Source organism: Electrona antarctica, assembly GCF_951216825.1.
Source record: "Electrona antarctica genome assembly, chromosome: 1".
Taxonomy (NCBI): domain Eukaryota; kingdom Metazoa; phylum Chordata; class Actinopteri; order Myctophiformes; family Myctophidae; genus Electrona; species Electrona antarctica.
Genome location: NC_136806.1, coordinates 38,692,381 through 38,714,243, shown reverse-complemented (window position 1 = coordinate 38,714,243; position 21,863 = coordinate 38,692,381). Strand labels below are relative to the sequence as shown.

Here is a 21,863-nt window from a genome sequence, read left to right as displayed (position 1 = left end):
TGGCTCCTGATCAGGTCCAATCACCTGGGCACTAATTAATGAGTCTGATGTGAAGTTTAACAAGATAAAGATGTAAAAATGTAATCAAAACTAAATGTCTTGTTGGGAATGGGTGTCTATAAGTATACTGTAAAGGTTAGTGAGGAGCCTGTCTGGGATACAACAGAGTTATAAAAATAATTTAAAAAAAATAGCACCAAGTACTTTACAATTATATTATTTAATCTGTTTGCTTTCTTTCAAACATAAAACACTGAACACACATACACGCAAGTGTGTATTCAAGACATGAAGCAGACTGAATCAAAGCATTTATAAATTAAAAGCTAGCACATATGAGAAGATGATTTAGTGCATACTTGTAGTCCATGGGTGTTTGGTGGTGCTGAGGCGTGTGCGGTAGGTGTTGGGGGAGTTGATGTGTTTGCGGCTGGTCGTGGGGGATGGGGGGGTACACAGCACCCATGTAGCTGTCCTCTCTGCCCCTCTTGGGGTCCCTCATGGCCGTGGAAGTGAGGTGGGGGGACGGCAACATGACTGGGGTCGTTATGCCCTGCTGCCAAACGTCACTGCTGCTACTGCTCTCCTCTGGAACACAAACACATACACTTTCAATTACTAATTTAAAATCCAAAGTCACAGAACTCCAACAGTCGTATACATTTACACAGCACTCATCTTGCTCACTTCTCCTATTCTGAGGACTCCTGATCACGAGGCCTTTGTTTGTCCGAGTTATACTAGTAGGGCTGGGCAATTAACTGAAAACATATCAAAATAAAAAATGAGAAACTATGACTCGGTTAATCGAATAATAGAGAAGTCAGATAAGGCCTGAATTATACTTCACTAGTCCTTACCCGTTCTAATATATGAGCACCAAATTAGGTACGGTGTGGGTAATGTGATGTATAGATCACATTATTGTTTGGGGGGGAATTGTTAATGGGTGAGCTTGGGAAGTGTGCGGAGAATTCCATGGGGGGGCGTCTGTGTATTCCTGGGACTCACATAAATACATCTGTGTGGCTGAGACACGCACGCACACGCAAATTGGTTTTGACATGGCAGCAGCGCCCTGGACGGCGTGTGCACAGTACAGACAACACAGGCAGGCGTTTGCGGGCGTTTACGCAGGCCTATAGGGACTTGAATAACGCGCACGCGACCCGTCGTGAGACAGTTAATCCAGGCGATGTTTTTGTTTTTTATGAATTGTGTTTTATGACATGGGCAATCCGCTATTGTAACATTGTCCTTGACTTTGACGCACGACTGACTACAGGAGTCACAGGACCCACGCACCCCCCACCACAATGCCTGTGCTGTTTCCCCGCGTTTGAAGTGATATCGAGTTACGTGCAAACATGGCAAAGTTGTCGCTATGATATCGGGGAGGAAGAGAGAGTGAATCCATGTTACTTATCAGTGTGGCTAAAGCCAGGCTAGATGCTTGGGGAGTGAAGGTGCGTTCAAAGCTTCACTGTGGTCTCGCACAGGGCAGCGTTGGTTATAAAAGAAGAAAAGAAGTCCTGTCGCGTGATGGTCAATGCCTGTGTTTGGTGCAGGCAGTGAGGAGCAGCGGCTGTTTATGTCAGAAGTGGTGGAAGTCAACATGTGAAAGCAGCAGTGGATCCAGCATGATGCAGCAACATAGCGTGGTCACTGTGGTGGAGATGAAATGCGTGTGTGTGCGCGCGCAGGTCGGCAGTCTCAGTGGTAGGGCAGGCGCAAAATTGTATAGGACACTGTTTGTCGTGTTGCGGCGGTAGCAGAGGAGGCACGACAGTGGGGTAACACCGAGAACAGTGGCCTGTGATGCAGGTGTCGCTAGGGGGCGGAGGTGTGAGGTTGTGCGTTTTCCCATGTAAGTAGATGGGGAATTTTTAATTCACTAATAAAGTAATTAGTAATTTAAAAGTTGTTAAATGGGGAAAAGGGCTTCGTTAAGTCCTCCATAAAATTATGGTCAATGCCTGTGTGAAAAGTGAGGGCGATTGGTGCAGGCAGTGAGGAGCAGCGGCAGTGTTTCATTCATTCAGACATTGAGTGAATTATAGTATGATGATATGATGATTGTGGTGGTGTGCAAAAATAGCGAGGCTGTAATATTTATTTCAGATCAGATCTTGTTAGAGAACTATGAGGGAGTGTAAAATAAAGTATATCAAATATTAATTCATTAATCGTACAAGGCAATAGTTTTAAATAATTATGATACATTCATTTGAGGTCATATTGTCCAGCCATGGGACCGTGGAAATCAACCGACAACCCACCGATATGACCCGGATCTAGATCTATAGTGAGCTCCCTCCTCCCATCTGCTATTTAATCTGCTCTCCCAGCAGCATCTGGGTTAATCTGGGCTCCAACTCTTTCACAACATCATGCCTGGCCTATAATGCATGGCTGATGGAGACGTCCACTATGTGTGGGCATTCGACAGGTCTCCACTATAAGTAAAAAGGGTATCGAGCCGATTCCCAACAATAAACAAAATACTAAAGCCAAGGCGGTGATCCGAGCACTCAAAAGGTTAAAAATGAGGAGAGGGTGGATAAAAATAGATGAACTTTATTTATAAAGGTTAAAAGAAGCCAGGGCTTCATCTTGACGTGATGAAGACTCTGTTGGAGTCTGTTGGAATAAAGTACATCGACTTTTATCCACCCTCTCCTCATTTTTAACCTTTTGAGTGCTCGGATCGCCGCCTTGTCTTTAGTATTCCAGTCCCACTGATCTTTGAAGCACCAGCCCTACTTTACATTTTTATTTTTTGCATCTCCATCGAGCACCTGGTTGCTCTTTTTGTCGCTTTTCAATAAACAAAATAATTGGAAAGGAGTTTTTGGGGGGCTATATAAAACTGAGTTGAATCATGTCTCAAAAGAGGGGGCTAGTTCCTTGCTAAACAGGTTAAGTATAAAGAAGACATCATGGTTCTTCAGAACAAGTGCACGGTCTGCGCACAACACATTTTGCAACCACGTGTGACAGCAATGTCTTTCATACCTTTTACAAATGGCTAAAATATAATGGGGCAATATATTGTCCACCATTGAGAGGGTGGGATTATAAACTGGAAGTAGTCACTACTACAAGAGATCTATTGGTGACAGTGTGGTGGCCCATAGCTGTACCGCATCTCTTTGTTTGCCAAGCGCTAAAGGAAAAGGAGAGGCCTGTTTACCAAGAGCTGTCTCTGTGTTGTCATACAGACATTGGTGACATGCAAGATAAACTGCCATTGCTACTAATGTTACAGGAATTGTTTCAGAATGTCCACACAGCTAAATACTGCCAGTGAATAACTGCTTGTGCTCACAAATTCAGCGCAAGCTCACTAGCTGGACCAGTGCCAGTGCACCATGTGTACATTTTGTGCCTTTTCTATGCTTAGGCGATTAAGGATCTTAATTAAGGATTAATGTTCAGTTCAATCCATGAACCATGAACTGAGTTCACAATATTCTGAGAGAAAGTGATTTTTTTAAATTATTTGTACAGTATGTCTTACTCGTCTGTAAATCTGAACATAAAATAAAAAAGTGCACTTTTTTGATTAATCAAGTCATCGAGAAGAAAGTTTTTTTTAATATTGTTTTTTATATTTATTAACAACTCGATTAAACTTTTAAGTGATATTTTATATTTTGTGAAAAATGGCTGATCTAGCTCATAACACGTCGTATCGTGAAGTGTTGCAAGCTCTTAGATCGGCTATTGTCACTATTATCGATTTTTAGGGATAGGGATGGATGATTATTATTTTAATAATCGATTGAAGCAACGTCGTACCAACAGCATAAAGTTAATTAAGCGTTGTGTGGTACTGCGTGTGTTTCTCTACCTTCTGGCAACTTCCTCTTGGCCGTCGAGGGGCCGGCCGATACGACAGGGGGCTTGGCTTTCTTGGAGCGGACCGAGGACCCCCGGCTGGAGTAACCGCTCATAACAGACATGGTGTCATCGTCACCCCCTGCCTGGAGGGAGTTCCTGTAGGAGATGAGAGGAAGCCAGCAGTCCTCTCTCTGCAACGCCATCTGAAACGTCATGAAGCGCTCCAGGTACATGTGACTGGAGAGAGAGAGAGAGACAGAGAGTAGGAGTGAGATGTCGGCAGCAAAAACATCTCAGAGGCAAATATTGTACTTTTTACTCCATAATAATTATTTGACAATTTGAGTTACTAGTACAAGATATACATTATCCACTTTTACACTAAGCTTAGACAATCTAAGATTAGCTATTTTCGAAGAAATTACAAACTTCATTCATAAGTATATTTTGATGCCAATATTTTATTACTTTTTACTCAAGCCAAATGTGGAATACAGGAATTTTACTTTACTACTACTATTTTACTTTACTACTTCTTCCACCATTGAATGTCAGATGGCTAAGACAAGATGCACAAACTCATGCCGCCCGCACACACGCACACACACTAGAAGCATACAACCAGGTGCACATTCCTGTGGGAGGGGAGAAGCCGCCTCCCACCACACCAATCACACTGCAGCAGTGCCAGTTGTCAGGAACACCTGTTGCACAGAGACACCAGGGGCTCACGGTCGTCAGTCAGACTTACACCGTCCTCTTGTCCTGTCTCATCAGCTTGGAAGAGAACTCGCTCAGGATGTCGAGAAACGCTAGGTTGAGGGGAGTGTTCCCTTCTCCCTGGGGACTGGGCTCTTTGAACGCAAACTCTATACCATCCCTGAGAGAGAGAGAGAGGTAGAGAGAGAGCGTGTTGAGAGAGAGGGATATATAGTCAAAGATAGATGGAGAGAAGAGAGGAAGACAAGGTAATAAAAAAGCATGCATTGACAAACCACACCAAACAGGATGTTCGCGATAACCGAATGAAAATTCAAAATCTCAGGATGTCACGCTGAATAGTTCGCATATTTTGCTTTGCATGCTTCTCAATAGCTGCCACCAGTGCTTTATAAGTGAAGAACACTGCATTTGTGTCTGATAATACATCGGTTATTTATGTCTTAAATCCCCCCATTCCATTACAACACAACTTGTCAAAGTAGCTTAGCACAAAAACCATATAGCAGTATAATATAAATCTGTGCAGAGCAGAGACTCACTTGTGTAGCATGGCAATGGCATCTCTGGTTTTGACCTGGTCCAGACCGAAGGTGAGAGAGAAGCGACGAGCCAACTCCTTGATCCCACAGAACGCAGAGGAGGACCGGTCGAACGTGTGACCCAATTCTGACAACATCTCATTAAACAGCTAGAGAAGACAACAATTGCAACGATCTGTTAGAAACAGTCTCACATGTATAAGGCTGTGTGTGTGTGTGTGTGTGTGTGTGTGTGTACCTGTTGCAGACCGAGGATCAAGGTCTTGGCACACTGAATCTTGTCAATCTGCCGAGTCTTACTCATCGTCTCCTTGATGATGTCACCATAGTCGTTGTAATACTACCAATAAAGACACAGCAAGAAATTCTTGAGTCAAGTAAAAATACACAACATTTGGTGTAAGACTAAAGCCCTAACCACACCAAAGGGTCAAGACGGTTTTAGCGCTGTAGCGGTGTGATATGTCTTGTTGCACGTTGACCCATGTTGACCCTAGTGATTCAACGCATGGAATTCAATGGCCCAAACCACACCAAAGGGTCGAGACGGTTTTAGCGTTAACTCCTTGCAACAGTTTGGACCCAAGGAGTTGCATGGAGACCCTTTGGTGTGGTTAGGGCTTAAGACTACAGACCAAAATACAAAGATACAGACTTCCATTAGTGCAAAAGTAGAATGCAAAAGCCATGCAAACTTTTTTGTTAACGCATCTCACCCTCCCAGAATAGTGATATAAAACAATCTCACCTCCCACCCCCACTAGTGATGTCTCACATTCCCAGTTTAGAGATATAAACCCTCATGTCTCACCCTCATGTACTGTTTGAAGATGTCTGCTCCTGTCGACATCTCCACCACACAGTAGATGATCAGTTTACAGTACGCCGCCAGAAGATTCCTCCTCTTGTGGAGAGCTTCAATCTTTTGTGCCTCATCATCCTGCTGTCCATCTGATGGACACACGGACACAGTCCATATCAGCCACTCAAAAAACACAATGGTATCTATCATGGACTTCGCGGCAAAATCTAATTTATGTCGTCGCCATTGCGGAGAAACCTTGAACCCTAAACTTTACAATTGTAATACAAATAATTGTGATAAATGATTTAATTGTATATATTTATTAATTTGGAACATTTAAGAGAAATGAATTACCCTTCTTTGTGGTTTTTAGGTTTTGTGAACAAAAAATGCACAAGGCACGACATGACTAATAATATACACAGAAATTACCAGTACAATATATATATATATATATATATATATATATATATATATATATATATATATTGTAATATTCGAAAACTTTTTCCAACAAAGAAACGATTATGCAACAATAATGGGCATTATCTCAAATATCAGATGATAATGTAATAATTGTGACAGGACTATTGTACCTGTGCTGTTCGTCTCATCGTCCTGGTCAATGAAGACGTGGGTGAGGATGAAGGAGAGGAGTTCAGCCTGGAGAGTATCGTCTGGAGAGTAAACCAAAGGTTCCAGATAATCTCTGCCTCCTGAAACCATCTGATGGCTGAAGATTAACAGAACGTCACACAGGATGGTGAATGCCTGGAGGAGGTAGAGGGAGGAGAGTGGGGGAGAGAGACACAGAGAAAGAGAAATTAGGACGGCATCTTACATTTATCCACTTAAACCTCTAGACTTGTGAAATGATAGATATTGTTCCCTCTGGTAACAACAGAAATAACATGTCACACAGGTTAAAGCCATTGGATTTCACATTTAAAGCAAAGCAATATTTTGTGGTCAAAGCTAAGTACATTCGTTTTCAAATGGGATATATATATATATATATATATATATATATATATATATATATAGAGAGAGAGAGAGAGAGAGAGAGAGCGAGAGAGAGAGAGCCCGGAAATGTTAGTAGCACAAAATATTTGCAACAGTGTTAGCAAAAAATTTAAACAAATGCCAGACTAAATGTAAGGTTAGTTTGATTACCACATGAAAAATATTTAAAAGCCAACTATGGCACATCAATCAAAATATATATTTTTGAACACTTCATGGTCCCTTACAAATAAAATAATTGGCCATTAAAAAAAATGTATTCAAAACATTTAAAAGCTTTAATTGAAATAAAACTATTAAATGGGTGTATAACTTGGAAGTTGGCACTTGGCAGTAGAATTGAATAGAAGATGCGTTATTGCATGTTTGACCTCAGTGAGAAATCCTTGGCAGTTTTGAATCGTACAAACATGTACCAGATGCATATCAAACATTGTGTCGCATCTCTATTTTTGAAATGTATAGCAATGCTGCCGCTTTTTGTGTTTTTTCTGATGGAATACAGCCAGTTGGTCTCCGTCTTGGACGGTGTCCAAAGTTAAATTATGTTCAATTTTTACAGAGATTAGCACCACTCCTCAATGTCAGTTTTAAGACTGGAGACCAATCGCAAAAGCAGCTTGACCTGTTTGTATAGTTATAATATGCAATAATTTTATCCATGTCAAAATATTTAAAATAACTTATTATGAACACAGAGGGAGGAATATTATTAACCTTTCATAATAAACTGTAGTTTCAACCATATGGTAATCATTGTGCCATTGTGTCACCTGTGCCTACCGCACAGGTGTGAGATTCAGACTAAAAGGGCTTATAAAACCAGAGAGCGAGGCTATATTTGAATTTAGAACAATGTCTGGAGAATAAGACTAATGTAGGCTGGTTAGCTACTGAGTTAGTGTCCCTGCAATCAAAAGTAATTAAATTAATGATGTTGCATGACACACATTTGTTTTATTAGAACAATATTTACTTTCATTAAATGAATTGTCAAAACATTGCTTCTTGCCTCTTGGGAGATGCTAGACGAGTTATGATTATTTGGAAGATGAACCACATTAAACTGTTATTCTTAATTTCATGTTTGTATATTATTTTGCATTACTTTGTTACATAAAAAGGCCAGAGCTACTGTAGTTTGCACCACATGACAATAACGAAGATGCCCACAGGCTCGGCTAAAACACCAGAAGACATTAACTCGAAAGACAAATGTAACATGAATTGGGTGTGCACGCACAGGTGGCTACAGCAGCAATAGACAACATTGTGTTCATTAGAAACAAATCATCTGCAAAGTATGTGTGAAAATGCAGTGTCCTTCACATCATTGAGAGAATTGAGTTACATGACGTTTCATGGCCTTGTGATTTGATATTGTATTGCGGACAGTGCAATACAGTCATTAAAATAATACTTCATGACTCAACTGATACAATTGTACACAAACGCAACATAGGAAAGCACAATGTGGAGGAGACCTGCATTCAAACTCCTGTGTGGCAAACTAACCTATCCTATAAATATCTGAAGTCTGTCTCTGTGTTAAATTAACAGATTAGAAATGCTCCGTTTATTTTTGGCAATAAAACCATAAATAATAATTACAGCGCTCATGACTAAGCATTGATCTAGCTCTGCTCAACTGCAAAGCAGGAGCACTATCCTCTAAGCCACACTGAAATATAAAGTCTGCAAATGTACAGTAGCTACAAGAGGACTTACAAAAAGTGCATTATTGGCTATTTCCACTAAAATAAGCCCTCAATGGGAGTTGGGTTTTTGTGCAAGTGGTATTCATGAATGTAGGTATATAGACAATATTTTAGGCCAATAAAAAAAAACTACAGTATATAATAAATTCCCCACTCCCCCGGACTACTTAACAAGGCCTGTGTGTACACACTACACACATTGCACACACACACACACACACACACACACACACACACACACACACACACACACACACACACACACACACACACACACACACACACACACACACACACACACACACACACACACACACACACACACACACACACACACACACACACACACACACACACACGTCTTTGCGTGCACATCGAAACCCCAAAAACCAAACACATGGGATAGGTTTAAGCCAAGTGCACGTTACCTGTTCTTTGACAGCTGTGTTGACATTAGTGAGGTAGCGTTGACACATCATACAGAACGCCCTCATCTGTTTCCTCAACGTCACCATATCGTCCTGATTTACAAGATAAGCAAAACAAACATCATTAATATCATATTAGCACTCGCACACAGCTCAGTGCTTTACAATCCATGGAGAACAGAATGCAACTCACCTTTCTGGAGCTTCCTTCAGACAGCTTCGCCAGTTGCCACTGAATTACATAGTGGGTACACTGCAGAGAGTGGATCACTATCTGCTCACACACACACACACACACACACACACACACACACACTTACTTTAACAGTGTACCAGGGCTGTTATAATTTAACTAAAGCCCAGATTTAAATAATTTTGTTAAGTGAGACAAAAAAAAAGTTAAGTAAATAAGAACTAACAAACTAAAATTAAATAGAATTGTATGTAATACATCCGCATTCTTTCATTCAACTTCTCTATAAATCAAGGCTTTCGTAATAATACCTGAAAAACCTATAATTAAATAAAAACTAAACTAAAACAGGAAATTAATTCCAAAATGTATGCACTCGTAAAATTAAGACTAAACTGAAAACAAACGGCAAACTGAAAAATGTAATAAAAATACAAATATAATATTTAAAAACTAAGTCTGGTGAATAAGTCTGGTGAATACCAACCTGCTCGGGCATGTCTCCGTTCTCGATGCCCGTGTTGAGCAGCTTGAAGTTGCTGGTGAACAGGTCCCACCCCGAGAGATCATGAGCACTGGAGTGAGATGGAGTGTGTCAGTTTCACACACGAGAAATCTTAACTCTTTTATTATTTTAATAATGGATTCATTTGCCAATAATTTGTCAATTCATTTGCCAATAGTCTCATTTCATAAGTAGTTGTACACGGTCACAATGCATTGTGAGCTTATAGATCTGGAACATAAATTAATCGTCTGCTAAAATGACATGCCCAAAATAGAGATGCCAGGTTGAAGGATTTTCATTTAGACCACACGATGGTAGTAAAATAAAGTAATGTCCCATACTTGTGGAAAGCTGTAATCCTCTTCAGTGTGGACAGAACCTGGTAAGCATCGTCTTCATCTGCTTCTTCACCCTGGAGAAAGACAATGATAGAGAACGACCTTTAGAGATACAATATGCCTGAAACGAGGTCAGACTTGTGCCCGACTGGCACCATATTAATTACCCAGTATCAGCTACACAACCTCAGATCAATCCCAGAATCACATGCATCAGAAGATGCACATGTTCACCTACCTACGCCCTCATTAAATTAACCAACCAGTAGAGGGCAGCAGCGAGGGCTACAGTACTAATGTACTTGGCATAATCAATTCAGAGAAAAAGATCACGGTGTTATTTTAGCCAATATGGTGGGAGTATAATACAAACATTTTAAACAAGCACACTTGCTGTGGTTGGAGATATTGTTCATAGTCTGCCAGTGAGAAAGTTTGCTTGGGCATTGAGCCAGAACTCTGTTATGACTGTACCGTCCCAACAGGAACACTGTATTAAACGGCAACCACATTTTACTTAATCCCAAAATAGTCTTTGTTATTACTATTATCGTTACCTCTTGCAGGAAGTCCTCCAGTAGTCTGTTGAACTTGTCCACCAGTTCGTCTAGTAGCTGCGAGCGGGCGATGTCCACCCTGTTGTAGATGGTGTACTCCTCGTTGCAGAGGGCATGGTAGGTTCTAGAGCAGGCCTCCAGAACCTCAATGTCTGTGTGTTTCTCTACGATCTCTCGGATCTGACGGAGTAACGACTCCAAGTGCTGAGGAAGATGATGAGAGAGAAGGTATCAATGTGTGATATAGGGATGTGAAACGATTCATTTGGCAAATCGATAAATCGAGGCCGCAAATTGACGCGTCAATCGATTTTTTTTCCTTTTATTTTGTTGCTGCACAGCATTTGAGGGCAGCACAACTAACATTCCTTTAACCCATTTTGACCTGACGACGATTCTACAAATGTCTTCTAAATCCTTTTCTTTAAAAATCCATGTTTCTATGTCAGTCGTTCTCATACATTTTCATGTCAAGGACCCCAAAAAATGTATGTATTTGGCCGTCGACCCCCATCTGACAATATGTTGTTCCAGAGTAAACATGTGCTTATTAAACACGGTAACATTGTTTAATGCCTACAACAGTAGCATCAACATGCTACAACAGTAGCATCAACATGCTACAACAGTAACATTCACTAGCCTCACGTAGCCAGACGATAAGCGTGATACCATGTGTGATACCATGAGCAAGACCATTTGATTATCTCCACACACACACACTTCAGCAAGTTAAATTGACACAGCGGTCACTTTAACCCATTTAGACCTGAGGCCGATTCTAAAAACGCCTCCTAAAACCTAACCTAAAGTTTCCTAAAAACCTTCAAATTCGTACTAAAAAAAATAAACTATGCGTTACCTTCTCCAGACGTCCTGTGGTATAGATCTCCAGGTCAAAGTACTGGGGAAGCTGCAGCAGGTTGGTCACCTTCTCTGCATCCACATTATACTGCATATCACACACACACACACACACACACACACACACACACACACACACACACACACACACACACACACACACACACACACACACACACACACACACACACACACACACACACACACACACACACACACACACACACACACACACACACACACACACACACACACACACACACACACACACACACACACACACACACACAGGGAGATCAATTTAGATAACTGACTTGCAATATTCACCAACCACTACGCAATTAGGGGCCCATGTCCACAGAAAGCATCTTTTGGAGCGCTCCTCATCCTACCACCGAGCATCACATTTCAGCTAGAGCGCTCTGGACGCCAAGCACAAAATTGATACAATTTGGGGAGAGGAGCACCACTCATCAATGTCACTTTCCTGTGCGGAGGGCTGGATAGACACCCACGATCATTGAGCAGGTCTTTTGCTCGGTGCATGTGTGGCGCTCTGGAAAACAATATCTTAAGCAAATAAGAGTATGCAAATATGCTTTCTTTAAACAGTTTCCTTAAACATTCTGAATGATGACTACGATCTAGCTCTGGTCCATAGCTCTAATGCCGTTGCAATTAGAGCTATGCTACCGATGACTTCCGGGGCTCGCATAAATGCAGACCAGCCTCTAACATAGCTCTAAATGCAACGGCATTAGAGCTATGGACCAGAGATAAGTACGATCCAACCCTTGAGGCATACACAAACTAGATGTTTTCATAGAGAACTACAGGTTCTCACAGTGAGAGCAACAGCGGTCATGTAAGGACGTCTGTGTGTGTGTGTGTGTGTGTGTGTGTGTGAGAGTCATACTTTGGCCAGCAGAGGGGGCAGTGTCACAGCAAATAGCTCTGTCATCCTGGTTCTGTCATCCAACTGTGTCTTCTTCTCCTTGGCTGTCATCACCTGATCATGCAAGCCATAATTAATATTGAACTAGAAAACTCCCCAAAAGTCTCTCTCTATGAGCTAAATTATGAACATAATTTAAAATCATTAGGCAAAGCAGCAAGCGTTGATAGGAGTTTAGATAGGGTAGCACAATTATGACTAAAATTACAATCTTGATTATTTTATTTGCTGAATACCGTAATCATCATTATTAATCATAATCATTGATTTAAATTATTTTTGGTGGGAAAGGATGATGTTATGGGCAAAATATGTAATGGCCTATGTGGCCTTATTGTGCTGTGAGCTTGATGGACGTGGAGATGGGTTGAAATGTTTTGGCCCTTGTGGACTTAGTTAACGGAGGTCATGGTGCAACAGCTGACCAAATAAGAACTTTGAATTAATTGCCAATTTCCACAATTACACAACTGTGAACCGTAAAATTACAATTTCTGATTACGTTCGGTTGAGCATCCCTAATTTCAAAATAACCCTTCCGACCATGAACCACAGGCACAAGAAAGGGAATAATAATACGTTATGAATCTCACCCTTTTCCCTGTTCCTCTTCCAACAGGCGGATGACATTCAGCGGCCTGTCGTACCGTACAGAGCATGATCTCTATCAGAGCCGTCTCCTGTCGGTCTGTCAGAGCTGCAGGACAACAGGCAACAATACATTAACTACATTCTCTATCAGAGCCGTCTCCTGTCGGTCTGTCAGAGCTGCAGGACAACAGTCAACAATACATTAACTACATTCTCTATCAGAGCCGTCTCCTGTCGGTCTGTCAGAGCTGCAGGACAACAGTCAACAATACATTAACTACATTCTCTATCAGAGCAGTCTCCTGTCGGTCTGTCAGAGCTGCAGGACAACAGTCAACAATACATTAACTACATTCTCTATCAGAGCCGTCTCCTGTCGGTCTGTCAGAGCTGCAGGACAACAGTCAACAATACATTAACTACATTGGAACAAAAGGAGCAGATTTTACATAGGTATTTTCGCATTCTCAAAACTGCCACTATGTGGCATGCACCAGGTCTGACCTAGACTTGAGTGTCAACCGTGAAAATGGTCCTGTCCAGTCTAGCCAAGTAAAATATATTTGAAAGAAAACAATTCCACATATTTTCCAAATACAAATTAAATGTCTGTGCAGGGCGGTTGAGCTCTTTACCTTCTTCTCCTGGCAGTGGATCGTCCAGCAGTAAACTGCTCATACAATCCCAGTCTTTCAACACCTCTGGACCACAGTCCCATAGAGAGTCTACCAGGTAGGCTGCATGTTCATGGAGCTGAAAAGACAATGCATGATTATCCAGTAAATAAATCACTATCCATTTATACCGCTGCATGTTGTGTATATACAGCTAGAACTAGAATCAACATTCCTTCACAAACTGATTTAATGATCCATAAAATGCAATTATGAATGCTTGCACAGTAAAACCCATACTGTTAATTTAACCACAAAGGTGCATTTGGGTTCCATTTGTACGCTCTTTGAGTTAATAAACAACATGGTCATGTTCTTTCGTGTACCTCACTCTCCAGGAAGAAGAACACGGTGGTTTTGATGAGATTGGCATTGACACTATGTCTCCCTCTCCTCTTGGGGGCGCCCTCCTCTTCTGGTTCCCTCTGACTGAACAACCTGTGGTGGAGATGTGCTCCACAGTTAAGCAATGTATCCCTCTCTCTCTCTCATAAGAAGTCCTCAAAGATAACAGACTGTGGCTGTCAACACTAACAGACTATTTAAATGAAAGCCAAGTCAAGTGCAGAAAGTCATTCACACTTCTTTTTTTTGTATTGACAATAATGGAATGTAAAAACTAACTTTGTGGACTTCTGCTGACATACAAAATAAAGGCTTAAGAATCCATGTTTCACATTTCTAGGTCAGCAGTTTTAAAATTTCACAACTTCCCCTCTATTACCCATAAGTAGTAAGTAGTGGAGTCTACACATTTCTAATATAAACTACACCTGATCTCTGCTCCTTGCCTCTTCCCTGCACTCTCTCCACTTTTCTTATTGTCTCCACCAGGCCAAAGGCTTGGGGGGAGACTATGTCTCCACCAGACCGAAGGCATGGCGAGAGAGACAGAGAGTATGTTTTGCACTCCGTCCATCCGCGTGTCTGTCCGTCCGTCCGTTACCAGCTAATCTCCGGCACCGTTAACCTGGTCAATGCTAAACTTTGCACACACACTCCCTGGATGCCAACAATGAACCTCTGCCCCACGTATTCCAGAATGGCATGTTATAGCGCCACCAGGAGGCCAACTTTTATAAACACATTTTTTGATATTACTCCTCCAGATTTTATCCAAAGATCCCGCAAATCGTTACACAGTATCTCTATAGTCATGTGCTCAAGACGGATCTGTCCGATATTTTAAATTCCATCCTAATTGGCTAACATTGGCTTTCAAAGTTTGCAGGATTGGCCCGTTTTGAACAAAAAGCCTCAAATCATGAACACAGCGTGCAATTTACGAGAAATCCTTCACGCACTTTCCTACTAGGCTGAGAAATATATCCCACCCTTTTCACATTGGCCTGTTATAGTGCCACCAACAGGTGGATTTTTGCAATACACATTTTTGGAACAAAAATCATCCAATTGCCATCAAAGGCATAAGAACAAATGGCACCCTTTTCACATTGGCCTATTATAGCGCCACCAGGAGGCCACAACCCGAACCGACCTGGTGGAGACCTGTGCCCCGAGGGGGCGGGCACTTTTTCTAGTTCCCTCTGCTCTTTCCCCATTCTCCCCTGTGCTCCCTCCTCCGTTCCTAACCTGCCTCTACTGTTCAAGAGAAAAATCACACCATCATGTGACAGCAGGTCCTCAATATGCACACTGTGCAACAGCTAGAACAGATGTTATCAGGCAGGGTGACAGTATGTTGTAAAGCAAGTTCAGGTCATAGCGTTTTACATTTCAAAACAGTTATATTGGAAATATTTTTTCCACTAGCTTACACAAATGTGTTGTGTGAACACTTTTCTAAATAAAATAGTCTCTCCCAAACACTGGCAATCACAGTTTTGACGCTTTCCCCAAAAAAGTTAAAAAGCAAATTTACACAGTATGCCTTCAAGACATGCAACATAATATATGCAATATTTTAAAGGACCATACCAGCAGTCAGTGATCAAATTTAACTGGGTTAACATTGACTGTCATTAAAGGGCCAATAAGACAATATGCAGCCACTAGATGTCGTACTTTTACAATACCTCTGTTGCACATGGTTCACCGTTCCCCAGTCACATCTATAAGGGGCCATGTCCACAGAAAGTGCTTTTGAGCTGCCAGTACCGAGCATCGCATTTCAACACGTGCCGAGTCCAGCGTTTTTTTTTTAGGGTGGAGCACCCTGGGCGCTTTAAGTAGAAAATAGTTCAACCCACTCATAAGTCATCAATGTCACTTTTCAAGACCGACCAAATCACAACAGAGGAGAGGCAGGACTAAATGAAAACTCTCATCCAATGCCTCTTCCTTTCCACAATGTGGATGATCAACAAACAACAGTTTGATCCTCCTGGCTGTGTCTGACATCCTGCTAATAATGACATTACGTTTTAGCACAGCAACGGTTGACAGGTTTGAACATTGCTGGCGTCAAAATACGCTCTGGACATGATATCCAAACCGCTCCTCCAGTCAAAAAGTGCTTTCTGTGGATCAATATAGTTCATAAGAATATATTTAGGGTAAAAGTAGTCAACCCAACTCAACCCAAGGCACAGCTAGGAGGGGAAAGAGGTGCACCACCTACGTAGACACACTGCAGCGTGAGTTAGCAACACTGCAGAGCATTTGGACTCTGACACTGGGTAGGAAAGAGTGGCGGTCAACGACCCAAGAATCCCAAAGCTCTGTGGATGTCTTATTTTCTTTCCATTATTCTACCTACGTATACACATGGATGCTTTAACCTCCAACTAGATTTTTGGCAAAATGTTTAGTCCAAAAACTTGTTTTTCCACAAAGCAGCCTCCTGGTGGCGCTATAACAGGCCATTCTGGAAATTTTGGGGCAGAGTTTCAACGTTGGCATCCAGGGAGTGTGTGTGCAAAATTTGGCATCGACCGGGTTAACGGTGCCAGAGATTAGCTGTTCACAGATGGACGGACACACGGACGGAGTGCAAAACATACTCTCTCCCCATGGCTTCGGCCTGGTGGAGACAATTAGACAGACGCCCTTATAGAGTGACTTACAAAGTACACGGTAAAATACATTTAATCCCAGTAGTTTAGGTACACTATCCATCTGTGTGCATGGACATTAAGAATCACTGTGACATACTTCTTGTAGAGGAATTCCCCGGCCGCTACGGCGACCGGCCGGTGGGCGGAGTAAACCAGGTGATAAACGCTCTCACAGTCCTCGGGGCTCAGCACCTCATCTGTACTACTGTGGAGTTGCATGGGCACAGGACAGACAGAGAGAGAGAGAGAGAGAGAGAGAGAGGTCAGTCACCAAGGTTAGAGAGTACATGCTGGTGTCTGCCCGATTGAGCATGAGCATTACATTGCACTGCAGGTACACTTTGATTTTATGTTCATTGTCAATTTTTTGTTTTCATTTGAAAAACTTTCATGAAAAAAAAAAGATAAATAATGAAACAAACATAACATTACAAAGGCACTAAGCATGCATAGCATAGGAATTAAAAGCAGGACATGCAGACACTATCTGCAGGTAGCTGCAGAGATATTAGACGCACATCTGATATCACCTGTACAAGCAACCTGAAAATCTGTGTGCTTCAACAACCACCCATTGAATTTAAGTGGGGGGAGAATAAGCCCGTAGAGAGAGAGAGAGAGACACTTCTGATACAGCCTGTACAAGCATCCTGACAATCTGTGTGCTGCAACAACAACATCCCATTGAACTTAAGTGGGAGGAAAACAAGCCTGCTGGTTTTATTACAACAGCTGGTTATCAGATAAAAAATAAAACAAACCAGATACTTACTGCAAGACTAGAGTGAGCAGTTTTATTGCTTGTACTGCAACATCATATTCCTTGTCTAGGGTCATAGAAACAATACGATCCTGTGAACGGAAGAGGGAAAAAAATAAAATAAAGACTCATTTCATACTGATATGGCTTTTCATTTCCTTTAATCAACCACCATCTCTTTATTAGAGGTCCAGGTTTACGGTATCAAACTGTCTTCACTTCACACGGTGAGCAGTGTTGCCAGATGTTCCGAGAGAAACAAGCAACCAGGTCTAAGAAAACAAGGCCAAAAATAAGCAGACTTGGCAACGTGTGTGGCATACTGACTAATGACGGCAGAAATACTGGAAATACTCTAAATATTTGAATCAAGCAACTTGAACACCCCAAATTGTTTGGGGTGTTCACAAAAGCCAGAGTAGACCTTGAAATGAGCCAAAAATGTTTGAAAGTGAAATATCCCTTTCTTTAAGTTTATATATATATATATATATATATATATATATATATATATATATATATATATATATATAAAAACTTGAGCGGAGCCCACAACAAAATGTCAAGCATTAAAGGGATAATTCAGATTTTTTTTTACTTAAGTTGTATGAAATACCATTAATATAGTGGTTCAAACTGTATTAATTGATTGCCTGAGTGGGAGTTCTGCTCTGGTTTTGGTGAAATATTAAGTAGTTCCGGTCATTTTGTGGGGGGCACAGGGGCCACGCATTAAAAGTTCATTATTTCACTAAACTAGCGTCATTTGTATTGTTGACCTACGGTATTTCTACCATATAGTGCAACTTTCGTTCATTTTTTACCCCTCTATCACACAGAACTATGTTTTTTGTCTCCATATCACTACGCCCAAAAAATAGTTCTATGTGATAGAGGGGTCAAAGTTGAACGAAGGTTGCGCTAATATTTTAGAAATAGGTCAAATTACGTAATTTTTTTGAAATAATTTACTTTTAATTCTTTCTTTCCCATGTGTGTATATATACGTACCCCGACGCTAGGGGGCGTCATATCCCAGGTCCGTATATATACGTACCCCAACGTATACTCCATCTATATAATGGTTGAGTCCCACAGCAGCGTTTGAAGGGACACATCACCCTTTTTGCCTTATCCTTTTTAATTTGTGCCTTTGTACCGCGACGCTCGCCATGTAAAAGCTTCTATAAAAAAAAGGTAAACAGTGTGTGCTTGTAATACTTGAGTGTGTGTAGCGTGTGTGTGGGGGGCAAGCAAACTCCGTCTTTTAAAGTGAACGTGTATGGTGGCCCCTGGAAGTGGGGTTTATGCTAACAGTTAGACGCAATAAATGAGTTAATGCGTGGCCCCAGTGCCCCCCTCAAAATGACCGGAACTACTTAATATTCACCAAAACCAGAGCAGAACTCCCACCACAGGACTCGGGCAATCAAATAATACAGTTGCAACCACTATATTAATGGCAAGTATTTCATACAACTTAAGTAAAAAAATTGTGAACTATCCCTTTAAGTTGAAGTGGTGAGATATTGTGTTTGTGTAAGTAGCACTGACCTTAAATCGACTGGTGAAGAGCTCTAGTCTGGTGTTGAGTTCCCTGTTGTAGTAGAGACCCTGTAGAGCCGTCAAACATTTCAAGCGCACCTCACCTTGCTGGGAAAGAAAAAAACACACACAAAGGTTATAATTTATGAACGGCTCAAACTAGATGGTAGCTTAGCAGCATCACTAGCAAAGTGTTGTTAACAACAGGAGAGACTACAATAAAGGTCTGCTATTTTCAACAACCACAAAATCTTGAAAGAAACTGAAATTGATTTGTGAAACACTAAGAACAAATCCGGGTACAAAATATTTTCAGATGTGAGGTCCGTAACCGGCTAATAAGTGGCATCGGGTCCCTAACTCCAAACCAAATCTAAAGCCAAGTGTGACCCACCTTATCGTGCATGGTCCATCCCACATATTTCAAATAGCTGTCATTGAGGAAGGCATCGCTGTAGAGTTTCATCCACACTCCAATCTCTTCTATACAGATGGCTCTGATCTCTGCTATCGAATCACTGACAATATGACAGATAACGGCAAAAGCGTTAATACAGTCTGTTAGGGTTATAACGATCTTTTTTCTAATTGATTAATGCGTACATTTTTGGGGGAGATTATTCGAAAATCTGATTATAAATTTTGACCACAAAATGACAGAAACATAACGCAAAATTATGGTAATTGCTTGTAAGATTATTTGAACACAAACATGTGCATCTTGAAATGTCTTAATATTACGCAATACCCAGCCGACTAAAACATAACTTTAATTTTCTAAACTAGAACAGCAAGCAAGCATGCACATGTAAATAGCACACATTAGCATTTAATAATGGATGGCATCGTCAGGTGTTAAATGATTTCAGACAGATGTGCAGGCCTACCGATAACGGTGAACAAACACTCCTTTGAATATCGCATTCATCATGTTTTCAATCTCGTCCTGATTTTCTTGGAGCTAAAGAAAAAAAGCACAAGAACATATGTGAACACACTGGTTTGGTTAAAACATGAAGCTTCTGGCCCAGGACTCTGGTGTAGCCGGCTAGCTGTCCAGGCATCTAGGCTGCAAATGGTTCGAATCCCGATCCAGATGGCCGTAGCTGCGTGTCACTCCCCATTTCCTGCTAGTCTACTGTCCTATAAATAAAGGTGTAAAAAAGCCCACGCAAATCTTAAAAAAAAAAAAATCATGAAGCTTCCTTTAAATACGGCCAAACTCATTCACTGCCAACTATGCGTTTAGGCATATTTTTTTTCCTCCAAAGCCCACACCGCCAATCAGGTGTTTTGACGTGTCTTATTAGTTCTACGCTAGATGGCGTTCTTCGCCAACATATGAGTAACCATTTCACTCTACATTACACAGAGATCCAGGAGAACATGTGACCGCAAGATATCCACCGTTTATCTTCCTGTTTATTCTACTTGCGGAAACGCCTGTATCTCGCCTCCTTTGTTTTCCTCTGCCTTTTTGGCGAGACTTGCTATTTTCAAATTTCAACTGATGATAACTGGGGAACGGATGGTCAAAATGAAGCGGAAGCTTAAAAAGGAAAATCGCTGTCGCTATAATCGCTATTATTTATAAAGCACAATTTTACATTCTTTAGAATCTCAAAAGTGCTACAGGGTTTAAAAGCACGACATAAAAACAGCATAGGCAATAAACAATGTCATGGGACCCAGCTAGGCTAAACAAAAGGGTCAAGTTAAAACTAGGTAAAATAAAAATTAAGAAAATGCTTTGTTAAAAAGGTAGTTTTTATTTATTTATGTATTTACTCTGGCAGTAATTGAGTTTAAGGTAACGAAGGAATGCCAAGCAGGCATTGTTATTTGTTAATGTAAGCGGACAGTGTGTGAAGACCATCTATACCACCATGCAGTGTGTCTGCTCAACGGTGAACCAGCAGATGGACGCCCAGTGGGACCTGCTGTTAATACGCAACATAATAAACTGCCAATGGTAGCCAAATTACACTCTGCAGTGCAGTGCGCTCCACACCGGGCACACACCTATGGAGGTGTTGCCTGTGCTATAAGCGGAGTGGATTTGTTCTGACAGCAGACAGGAAATGCAACAAAACAGAAACTATTTGTTATGGCCCATGTTTCTACTAGTTCACTGTCTAAACTGGATGATGCCAGCACACATATTTCCAGTAGCCAACAACAGACAATACGGACTATAAGAATGTGAGTCACTGTTCCAAGTCATTAAGTAGCACAATTATGAAATTACAAATTGATATTAACTCCATTATTGCCACTAGGTGGTAGCATAAGCACACCTAACCTGTGCCCCCCGTCCGCTCTCACTCTACGATCCTCGTTTAGTTTCCGGGTTATTCAGTGAGGTGGGGACTGTTGTTGTGAGGACATTGATCGTTAGCCGTAAGCTCATACCCCTTATCTCTCGTTACATGTGCACAGCGATGCGATACAAACTCACCATGGACAGCGCTCGAAGCTTTAGAGATACAAGGCTTTGAAAATCCTGTTATAATGGAGGCTCAATGGAGCTGGATTTAAAAATCCCATAGCTGGTGAGGACGGAGGCTCTCCATAGCAACCGGAGCAATGAGTATACGGTTGTCTACGAACATGTACGTAGTTAGCACCTTTAGTAACTCAGCCTAGGGCTACGATTATAATCGTAGATAGCAGAGAAAAAGTTAAAGCACTAATTTCTTATTTAAGCTCGAGAAGAAATGCTGACACGTTTACTAGATTTATATACCGTACAAAAGAGGGTCTAACAGTGCGTAACGATCCA

General features: G+C 41.3%; 1 protein-coding gene across 1 annotated transcript in view; it reads right to left on the bottom strand.

Annotated features, from left to right (window-relative positions):
* The window catches only part of stag2b (STAG2 cohesin complex component b), a 33,023-nt gene that overhangs the window by 5,060 nt on the left and 6,100 nt on the right, over positions 1 to 21,863 (bottom strand). Inside the window, exons 9-30 of the mRNA XM_079508462.1 lie at positions 19,969 to 20,042; positions 19,476 to 19,599; positions 19,091 to 19,189; positions 17,549 to 17,628; positions 16,874 to 16,981; positions 14,086 to 14,197; positions 13,721 to 13,838; positions 13,088 to 13,191; positions 12,456 to 12,548; positions 11,538 to 11,627; positions 10,676 to 10,879; positions 10,122 to 10,192; positions 9,760 to 9,847; positions 9,273 to 9,353; positions 9,080 to 9,172; positions 6,507 to 6,681; positions 5,917 to 6,056; positions 5,344 to 5,445; positions 5,106 to 5,254; positions 4,595 to 4,723; positions 3,854 to 4,080; positions 360 to 588 (exon numbers count right to left, since the gene is read on the bottom strand). Coding sequence (XP_079364588.1) covers positions 360 to 588; positions 3,854 to 4,080; positions 4,595 to 4,723; positions 5,106 to 5,254; positions 5,344 to 5,445; positions 5,917 to 6,056; positions 6,507 to 6,681; positions 9,080 to 9,172; positions 9,273 to 9,353; positions 9,760 to 9,847; positions 10,122 to 10,192; positions 10,676 to 10,879; positions 11,538 to 11,627; positions 12,456 to 12,548; positions 13,088 to 13,191; positions 13,721 to 13,838; positions 14,086 to 14,197; positions 16,874 to 16,981; positions 17,549 to 17,628; positions 19,091 to 19,189; positions 19,476 to 19,599; positions 19,969 to 20,042 — 2,690 coding nt within the window. The remainder of the gene's footprint in view (positions 1 to 359; positions 589 to 3,853; positions 4,081 to 4,594; positions 4,724 to 5,105; positions 5,255 to 5,343; positions 5,446 to 5,916; positions 6,057 to 6,506; positions 6,682 to 9,079; positions 9,173 to 9,272; positions 9,354 to 9,759; positions 9,848 to 10,121; positions 10,193 to 10,675; positions 10,880 to 11,537; positions 11,628 to 12,455; positions 12,549 to 13,087; positions 13,192 to 13,720; positions 13,839 to 14,085; positions 14,198 to 16,873; positions 16,982 to 17,548; positions 17,629 to 19,090; positions 19,190 to 19,475; positions 19,600 to 19,968; positions 20,043 to 21,863) is intronic.